The sequence below is a fragment of the Trematomus bernacchii genome, unplaced genomic scaffold (genome assembly GCF_902827165.1).
Source record: "Trematomus bernacchii unplaced genomic scaffold, fTreBer1.1, whole genome shotgun sequence".
Taxonomy (NCBI): Eukaryota; Metazoa; Chordata; class Actinopteri; order Perciformes; family Nototheniidae; genus Trematomus; species Trematomus bernacchii.
Window position 1 is genome coordinate 6,711,298 of NW_022987727.1, and position 10,237 is coordinate 6,721,534.

Below are 10,237 nucleotides of genomic sequence, written 5' to 3' on the forward strand. Positions count from 1 at the left end.
AGGGTGCAGTAAAAGCCCATTTCCGCCGTACAATCAGAGAAGAAAGGTCAGGGAAACTAGGCTGCAAAGTCAAACATGCTGAGAAAGCGAAACTAATCTTGTGTGTTAGCTTTAAGGTCATGTATCATAAGAGACTTAACTGCCGCATGCCATATGCTTTAACATATGCATTAAGGCTGAAGTGGATGAAAAGAAAGCCTGTGATGTCAAAAGACAACTACAGACTCGCTACAACCATCTAATGTTGAGTTGTGTTAAACCCAGAGCAATTTGACATCGATTATGATTGATTGCCATGGCACACTACTACCAGGAAAAGTTTAATATGTTTTTAAAGAAAAAGATTTGCCATAAAAGTAATGTAGTGTTTGTTCAGGTCAACTTTGTAATTCAGGACATAACTGAAACACTCTTCACATTGTATTGAATATATTATATTATATATATTATATCTCAGAAAAGTAAGGGACTCAAAACCAGTGACTGGTAAGACAGTCACTACAATTAAATACAGAGAGTTTAAGGAAACTTTACAAATCATTTTAAAGACAGAAAGACCAAGAAACAAGGTCTTCAGTGGGTTTGCAAGGGATCAAGGTTACACGTTCATAAATGGCCTTTGTGTTTAAGCCTGTGACCTCATGGTTTTGATTTAAACAATGTGTGCCTTTCAGTATAGATTACAAAGATTAAGAAGTATGTTAAATGCAAAGCCTGGAGAAACAGCAAGCTTGTTCATAAGTAGCTTGATTCAGAACTAAAATTGCACATTTCTGTCAGCAAAGGAAAGAGCTTGAAAAAGTTATTATCATCTGAACGAAACATCAAATTAAGGTTTTGCTATTTTTCCATAAAGCTTTACATGTTGGTGTTACTCTATTTATAACTTGAGTGTTTGAGATATTTGTTCAACCTTTCCATTATTTCTATTTGTGTTCTCTCATTATTTGCTTTCTACATTGTTGTTAGAAATAAAGTTTGCAGACATTTTTGTGATTACAAGATTTCAGTAGTTATTTCCTAAGAGTAAGAATAACTGTTTGTTTTACTGAACACACAGCCAACATAATATTATAATGATCTGAATAGAGATCTGGCCAAAAAAGGCATTTTAAATAAACAAACTGAGAAGCGTACAATTGAAGGAGTCTAAGACAGAACAGTGTAAAACTACACTACTCTCATTGCATTTCTTCTGTAGCATCAAGATTACCTTCCAATAACCCTCTTAGTGCCACCCTCTGTCATGCTATCCGTGGCTTACAGCAGCCATAAGGAGGTCACAATGAATCTTGTCCCAAGCCCAAAGGGGAGGCAGTAAGCTTGTAAACTTTACAAAATAGAGATTTGTTTTAATGTACAGTGTTAAGAGTATGCGGTTGTGTTTTTAATTCCTCAATTGAAGTTTTTACAATGCAAGTCATGTACAGAACTATCATTTGTTTCACTTTTAATATGCCCAGCTTGCACACTCCACAAGGTCAAACGTGTGTACTGACAGTACTGCTGCACAGATGCAATTGACTGTAAAGTCAACATTAAAACAAATAACAAAGACTTTAATTTGTTCAAATGATATTGAAATTCAAAGGGCCAATTCACAGAATGTGTCCACAGGTCTAGGAATTACATGTCTCAAAAACCATAAAGAAGGACTTTACTAAGTATAAAAATATGCATTTAAAAACTGGTAACATGCCATGCTATTGTTTATAGTTGACATGAAACAGACACCCCAGTCCAGCCTGTATTAGCATCAAGGATCAATCCAAAAAACAATGCCTATTAATGATCCCCGCGACTACAAGCACAACATACAAGATAAGCTATTCCTTTAAGAGGTTAAGCTGAAGTAAGTAATGATGTCTTTGACATAATTCTGACGTATCTGTATTATCTGTCTGTAAGTAGATAAACGTTAATCTGCCCTTTCACTAGCAGTCGCCACATGAATACAGCTGATAAAGGTGAATTCAGAACTTATTATTCAGAGGCCCTCATCAATTCCCACAGTCAATACAGAACAATGAACAGGCTAAATAAAAAATTCATTCAAGTTTAAATGAATCATTAGGAACTTTATTGTTGTAATTTACAAGGTATATGGTGTCTATTACTGATTGTAATGGATGTTTTTCAGTGCAATATTTGTTACTCTCTTTGGCTCAAATCGATAAAATAAACAAACATTTTTTCAGCTGATTAAATGCTCCAAAGTCTAAAATATGCAACACATTGTAAAAGCAGGTACAATTCATAAGAGATTTCAATACTATTTGATTGTCATCAAAATACTTTTTTTTAACAATTTAAGCGGAAAATGTAGAATGTACGGGATATGACATACTGTAGCTAAAAAAACCTTAGAAAAAAAAAATCTGAAATTACTCGCTGTAAATTACCAAGCACAAGTAAAACTGTAATTTGCAGATGAGCAGTAAGAAGTTTTATTTCAGTAAAAATGAAACTCACATTTGAATATGTGAATTAATTACCAATGCCACTTCATAGCAAAATTTGTTTTTACTTTTTTGTTTTTCTTGCTCTGATATTCCCAGGGGATTCATAAAACATTCACTGTGTAGATAATCTTACCTGGAATAATGTCTGCCAGGGCAAGTGAAATGCTTCATTCAGAGGAATGCAAAAGGGTAATCTATCTTCTCAGGCGAGGATGAGAAATCCAAGATGGCTACCCTCTGTCTCTTCCCCTTCTCCAACTCCGATTACAGCCTGAAGAGAGAAAAGGGTCCAGTTACCATTTGTGCGCTGTCTGCAAGAACATCCTGTAACACAGAGTTCTGTCCAGTTAAAATACTTTATTTTTATTTTTCAGAAGACAGGAGATGAGTAGCTATTGTGTATGTCCAAGCTCTATTAGCTTTTGCAGTTACACATTAGTTTACACAGCATGCTATATGCTCTATATGCTCTTCCATTAAGGCCATTGTCAAATATTTGACATTGGAGCATGTGTATATTGGAACAATAGCTTGGACTAACATATCATGAGTTTTTCTACGCAGGTGTTTTCCTGCACTCTCCAGTAAGTAGAGAGGCATATTATGAGACTGCAGGCATTACATATTAATACCAGCATTGATTAAGGTTTTCAAATTGGGTGACAACCACCTAGAACTTCAGTAAAGTTCCCTTTCCGCAGCTTTATTTAGTAAGTAACTATGCAGAGTAAGATGCTGGAAATACCCAAAAAACTGCAACAATATTTGAAGTAAGTATTTAAAAAGTAAAAACTACTGTTTATTGACTGTTTTAAACATGTGGAGTGTTTGATGCAAGGGACAGTTTACTGTATTGAACATCAATGAAATTGTGTTTTATGTGATTTGCATACATGTTGTGACTCTGACACCATTAAGGACATGAATGTTTCCATGTGAAAATGTTATGGGCCCCTTTCTCTGTCTACCCTGACCCCTCTGTCCCTCCACAGGTTGAGGAGGAGGCTGCACGCCTGGCATCGATGCCAGCCTGGAGGAGAGACATGATGAAGAAGAAAATGGACGAAGAGAGGTGAATAAAAGCTGTGTTGCTCTGCATGTCTGTATTTAGTTTTTCTTATATCCAGGGCCAATAAGGGGAGACTGAGTTGGCTTTGATTATGTTCCGCATGTTAGCATTCTTTGTCTTTGGGTGGGTTTTTACAAAGAATACCCTTGGAAATAAGGACAGGATGTTGCTGTTATACATGACCAAAGTTTATACCTTGGTTTGTTTTTTCAACATTAAGACACTGGGGACATTTTATCAGGAAGACGAAGTACAGCAGAATTGAGGATTCTCTCTCTCCTGCAGTTGAGCTTGAATCTTTCAGGGAAACTACTAAACAGGAACGAAAACGATCCAAAGACAGAAATCTGAAGGCTTTACATGATGATTCAGTAAACCTAAAATGCCTAAGACATTACATTTGCACAATGTATTTAAAAAGTATACTTTTTTTCACTGTTTGGATTACCGACTTCATGGTTCAAGGTTTTTATTTGTCATACGAACATAGCTACAGTGTAGTTCTGACGATAAAAATCTTAGGTCACTGGCTCCTCCAACAGTGCAACACAATAAAACAGATAAACAGAAAGATATAGTGCAATTAAATAGTAAATGCATCTCTTCGTGGCAAGGGGTTTAGCCATATAGCTATATCAGTGTTACTACAGTCAACTGCGCTTAATATTCATAACATTCCCTTTATTTTGTCAATTGCATTGTTGTTGCTATTTAAGGTATTTACACATTTTCTTTCTGCTTATCCCCTCCTGATGTGACAGGGAACAAAAAAGGTAAGAAATCATTACTTAATACACAGTTACCCTTACATGCAACTGTAACTGTGTAAAAGGATACGAAAACACTAGACTATTGGCTACATTTTAGATCAATGCTTCCACCTTGTGGCCATCCAAAAATGGTCACATAATGTCCCATGTTGATAAAGCATTATAGTATAATAGAATGAATCAAACCTGAACCAGTGGAAAACCACATAAGCAACTTAGCCATATGTTTACGCAATATTTTCAAACAGCAAAACACTAGAAACTAGCAAAAGCTGTGTTCAAATTCAAGGGAGAAACTGTAAAGAGCACGGAGTAAGCGGTGTGGCAGTTTTATAGTCGTGCCCCCCACAGATAAGCTAACACACTGTTTCAATATGTATTGTGTTAATATAACTTATAATAAAGACACACGCTGTCTTAAACTCAAGTACTTTACTCGAAACGTTCATTCAGATACGATACAACATGCTGTCGGCAGTCACTAACTCCACAACTGCCGCTCTTGCCCGGTGCACCCCACATTGTCGTCCCCATGGCAACGAACACACACATTAGCTCATGCTAACGCCAGAAGCTAGCTAAAGTCCAGCGGACCACTCATAGGACCACCCACACTCACCTGTCGTTTTGGTTCCTAAACCTCTTCCTGTGGGCTGAATCATGTCACACAGTGGAGTAAGTACATAAGTACTGCAAAAGGAACCTACATATTTTCCTAACTTTGCAGTGTGTTAGTAGCCTATAGCCAACGCAACTTTTTCAAACACCTTTTTACCGCTCACGTTACTTTACTCAGAGGTCAGAGTTCATCAGAGAGCAGCTGCACACAGGTGTTTTGAGTTCTCCTAATTATCACCACGTGGGTTGAACAGCCAATCCCTTGATGTCAACAGAGTTACCTAACGTCACGCAATTGTTTTTGTTTTTCCTGCTGACCTGAGAGCTTAAATACGCTGACACTTTATCTAACAGCCATTTTAAGGATATTTATATGACTTGTTACTGTTATGTATGCATATACTTTGTTTATATACTATGTTAACTTATCATTTCAATTTTCTCATATACTTACTGATATATTGTTTATTCTAACTTCTATTTTGTTTCTGGCCCTTTGCCCACCTTTCCTTGTGGATGCATCTAGAAAACAGGAGCAGCAGGCCAAACAGGTGAAGGACATGGAGGAGAAGACGGAGCTGGAGCGACTACGGAACCTGGGCTACGATGAGACCAAGCTGGCCCCCTGGCAGCGACAGATCATTCTGAAGAAAGGGGATATAGCCAAATAGTGAACTAAGCCGTCTGCCCCTGCTCCTTCCAAGGCCTTCACTGAACACCTCCCCGCCCCTAATCCTCGCACTGTACACTGGACAGTGGAGAAAGCTTGTCTCAATCTGCGACCTTCAGAATCACAGGACCATGCTATGGCTCACCCTGGGTGGGGTTACCCGCCACCTCCCATTGAAAGTCTCTTGGACAAAAACTATTGATCTTTTAGTGCTAACAATAGTCGTGACATGCACTGATTCTCCTTACTTAAGACATTTGCTATTAATGCATGTGTCTTGACTAAATTATGATTATCTGTTGTATTTATTGCTTTCCTGCAAATCAATAGAAGCTATTTCACATAAAAGATTTACAAAAAAAAGAGGTTAGTGTGGGAAAGGGGCTTACTTACTTGTTATCATTCATTGCATGTATATTTTCTTTTCATTAGCCACACTCACTGTTATGTAAGGAATTTAAAAGTAACTCCATAACAGTCGTGTCATGTGACAATGGCATTGACGTACTCAGCAAAGTCTTATTAAACCCTGAAGCAGCTAATCCATTCTGTATGTAGAAAATCACTTCTTCATTATGTTATATTAGTCATAAGATTTTTGTATCATGCTCATAGAAGCAATTTCTAAATGGCTTCAATTTACTGCCAGAGTTGTTATCCTAACACTGCTCAAACTAATCTGTTTCTTTAGATAAGCTTGTTGTAATTTCTCAGTGGATTGAAATATTTATATATATGATATTTTAAACAAGGTAAAGATTATGTAGCTGTGCAAATATAATTTGACTAATAATATTTGAGAAAAAGCTGTATGTGGACCTAAATGTTAGACTGTTATGATCATGAATCGAGCATGTAGTTATGTAAATGTTCGCCCATTTGCCTCAAGGACCCTGGAATGTCTTTGAAGAATAGCAAACAAAAAACAAGACAGTACAATTTTGCTAGGTTTCAAATTCAACATGACCGTGCACATATTAGGAGCAGCTTCTTACATCAGATGTCTCATTTGCACCCTGAAAAGACAAGTAAAGAAGACGTCAGTTTATCCTGTGTCCTGATCTGGCCTTCGTCCCACTAACCTGGAGGATACATTTTTGATGAGCAGATCTGCTTACAGAATACAGAGGGCTCTCTTACTGCCACCAATAACGCCAAAAATCTAATCTAATAGTACAAACACTAAAGTGTAAAGCATAGTTTCAATATTTTTGGCTCAAACATCGGATTATGAACATTAGGAAGACATATACAATGTACTACTATATACGATTACATTTGGAAAAAATGATTTGACAGGAGCGACACAAATGCCAGGTTGATACTTTTACAGCTACTTTCTAAACACATTTGTTGTGCATGGGTTTATACATTTGGGGCTAAATATGAACATGTGAGGCTGTGCTGAATGTTTTTGGCAGAACTGAAAAGGCAGATTTGAAATGTTAGTAGAGCAATAGTCTGTGACATTTAAGAGCAACTGAACCTCCCTTATAATGTCAGATGAAGTTTCCCCACACAATGGAAAAATATTCTCTATGTTTACTACATTTATGTTGGATGTACATTTTTTCATGTGTAGGGTACGTCATGAAAGACAATGCTTCTGGTTGGGGAAACATTTGGAATTTCATGCCATATGATGTTGAAATTGAGAAATGATGTTAACGTCATTGCCATTTGAATTTCTATACATATTTAAACTCTGTATATAGTGACCCTCTCAGATTTTTGTTGTTTCATTGTTTCCATATTGCATTACATTACATGTCTCAGCCTTGCTTGAATAGAATGTGGCTAATTCATGTGTAATTATATTTTCAGACTGTTAAAAATAAAGACAATAAATCACCAAACAACATTCAGTCTGTGCTTTTCAAACCTTTATTTAACCAGATGGTCCCATTGAGATCATAGATCTCTTTTTCAAGGGAGACCTGCAAAAGGTTGTTGCCTCCAACAGAAAAACATATACAATAAAATCCATTAGACTAGTGCAACAGTAAAAGACCTCAAATAAATCTGACCTGAAGCTTATTATTTTTACTTTTGGTTGAGGTTGATTAAGCTGAAGTATCGGGCTGGCAACACTAGGAACATACAGCTGGAACAAAAGGCAGGGATATTACAAAAAATGTAATAATTGGAATTATAATAAGGTTTAAAAAAACACTGGTAATATGCCTTAAAATAGATAACTAATAAATGAAATAATTACTACATTAAATCAATCAAATGTTAGATTTTACAGTACCATTTGTTTTAGACACTTCTGAATTGTATTAACTGCTTTCAAGAATCTTTAAAATAAGAAAACTCCAACCAAAAATCTATCATTATGGTCAATATTTCTATTCAGACACACAGACAGGCAAACAGACAGTCAGACAGACGGACCAACAGACACAGGTATATACATGTTGAGCCTACATCCACAAACAAATATAATCCAACATAGATAGATAATGGCCTTTTTCCTTCTTTAGTATCTTTTTAATGAAACACTCCCTATGGATGCTCTTTCGTAAAAACAAGCATTTATCTGTTACTTAAAGTAGTTTAAATTTGTAACAGTTTGAATCATCGCATTCTGATCCCTTTAAAGACTCAAAATGCTGCTTGTCGTTATGGAGACATACAGGTTGTTGTGAGAAACCTCCAGTGAGTAATAACCTGACTGCCAACAGAGGAACATCTCTTAGAGGAAAACTGCAAATATGGAAAGTACACCAGAACTACAATCAAATACCAAAACTCCAATACCACCACCACAGTATAAGTGTTCAGCAGACATGAAGAAAAGCGAAAACTTAGAACACAAGGTAAGCTTCTTTATAAACATGAGACACATTTAGGCATTGTTTTTGTGCTACATTTATATTAAACATCTTTGTTTTTGTGTTATTCCTTAATTCTTTGTCAATGCTTCAATAAATGTGTGACTCATTTTAAAGAGAGGAATAAGCTATACTCAGACTGAAAGGCCACTTGTTTTCCCCATTTTATTTACATTAACAGTATTAAAACAATGTGGGCAGTGGGACAATTGTGTGATATAACTTTTTTTTTATTTCCACAATTGTTTATATTTTTATATATTTTTTCGTATTGAGACATTTGTTCATGATTAGTTTACAATGTTCTAACGCTTTGAGTTTTACGACACAACAAGGTCATATAGATGTTTTGTGTTGCTGAATTTTACATACAATTAGTTTTTGTGGATTTCTGTTGAGGGTATTTACGTTTCTATTAAGTGATGGTATTTCAGTGAAATATAGAAAAAAACTATTTCATTTATAAACCATATAGTAAATGTAGAATCTGAATATTTAGGCTGAAGCAATGAATTAAGGATTGTTTTGCTTGTAGTTATGCAAGGCTCTTTTCAACAGCTGCAAATTGCTACACTTCATTCACTTCTCTATTACATGCATATTTTTGTCTTTCAGTACTCCCAATGGACTCTCTGCAGAATCCTACACCGACGCCGTGCAACGAGTCCTTCTGAACTCAAAAGCAGTTATGAAGGAGTTGGCTGCAGAAAATGCAGCTCTGAGGGAACAGACAGCCAGCAAGGAGCTGCCGGACGACCTTTTAGTGTCAACTATGTTTATGGTCAAATGTGACATGGTTGAAGCTTTAGAGTTTGCCAGAGCCAGTCAAAAAATGTTTCACGCTCAGCACATGAAGTCAAACAGAACATCTAAAGAACATGAGGAGACCCGCTTTCTGACAGAAATTCTACACACCCAGAGAATGGAGATAGAGAAGGTCAAAAAATACAGGAACATGGAGCAAGACCATTTCAATGACATGAAACGATACTTCAACAACATTTTGATTATCTTCAATGCAGAGGGGTGTGTTATACAGAGGGAGATATCCAAAATGAAAACTGTGCAGCAGGAAATTGAGAAGAAGGTGAGCCAGGTCATCCAGGAAAAGGAGGATGAGATCACCAGAGTCAGAGAGGAAATGAATGCGCTGGTCAAGAGAAATCTGGAGAGCTTGGCCAAGGTGAGAGCAATAGACACAAAGGTCCGCCAGATTGAGACAGTGAAGAAGGAGGAGAGCTTGAGGAAAACACAGGAGGTGTGGAAACAGATCAGAGAGATGGAGGAGGAGTGGCTCAACAAGGAGGGGGAGTGGCTCTACAAGGAGGAGGGCTGGTTCTACAAGGAGAGCAGGATGGAGAAGGAGGTAAAGCTCCTGATCCTGCAAAATACATACGCTAATCATTTTGTTCAACCTTTCAAAGAAAAAATACTAAATGATATGCTCTCTCTGGGTTTTCAGGAGCTGGCCCTTAAAACAGACAAGGTCAAGGAGAAAAGAAGAATAACATATTTTCTCCCTATCTAACCATTAGCACCACATGAACCCCCTCCCACTTACCCTGTTTTTGAATTATCATAAATCATAAAAGGTTCTAGCTTTGGTGTTTGGTGTTGTGAATAACCCTTTTTAAAATATGTGCACCACCATTAGCTTCCTGCTAATGAAGAAATACAAAACTTTGCAACACCTTCACACACGCCTGACTCATCGCTAGAGGGCACAGTAATCCTGCTGTGGCCTCTGTTGGTTGATAAACCTTGTTCTTATAAAGAGTAAATATTGCAAATGTCATACTAGCATCCCATGT

General features: G+C 36.8%; 1 protein-coding gene across 1 annotated transcript in view; it reads left to right on the forward strand.

Moving 5' to 3' along the window:
• espn (espin) overlaps nucleotides 1-7,403 on the forward strand; it is a 40,686-nt gene extending 33,283 nt beyond the window's left edge. The window contains exons 12-14 of the mRNA XM_034144890.1: nucleotides 3,455-3,534; nucleotides 4,284-4,304; nucleotides 5,446-7,403. Coding sequence (XP_034000781.1) covers nucleotides 3,455-3,534; nucleotides 4,284-4,304; nucleotides 5,446-5,590 — 246 coding nt within the window. The 3' untranslated portion in view covers nucleotides 5,591-7,403. The remainder of the gene's footprint in view (nucleotides 1-3,454; nucleotides 3,535-4,283; nucleotides 4,305-5,445) is intronic.
• The last annotated feature ends 2,834 nt before the right edge of the window (nucleotides 7,404-10,237 follow it).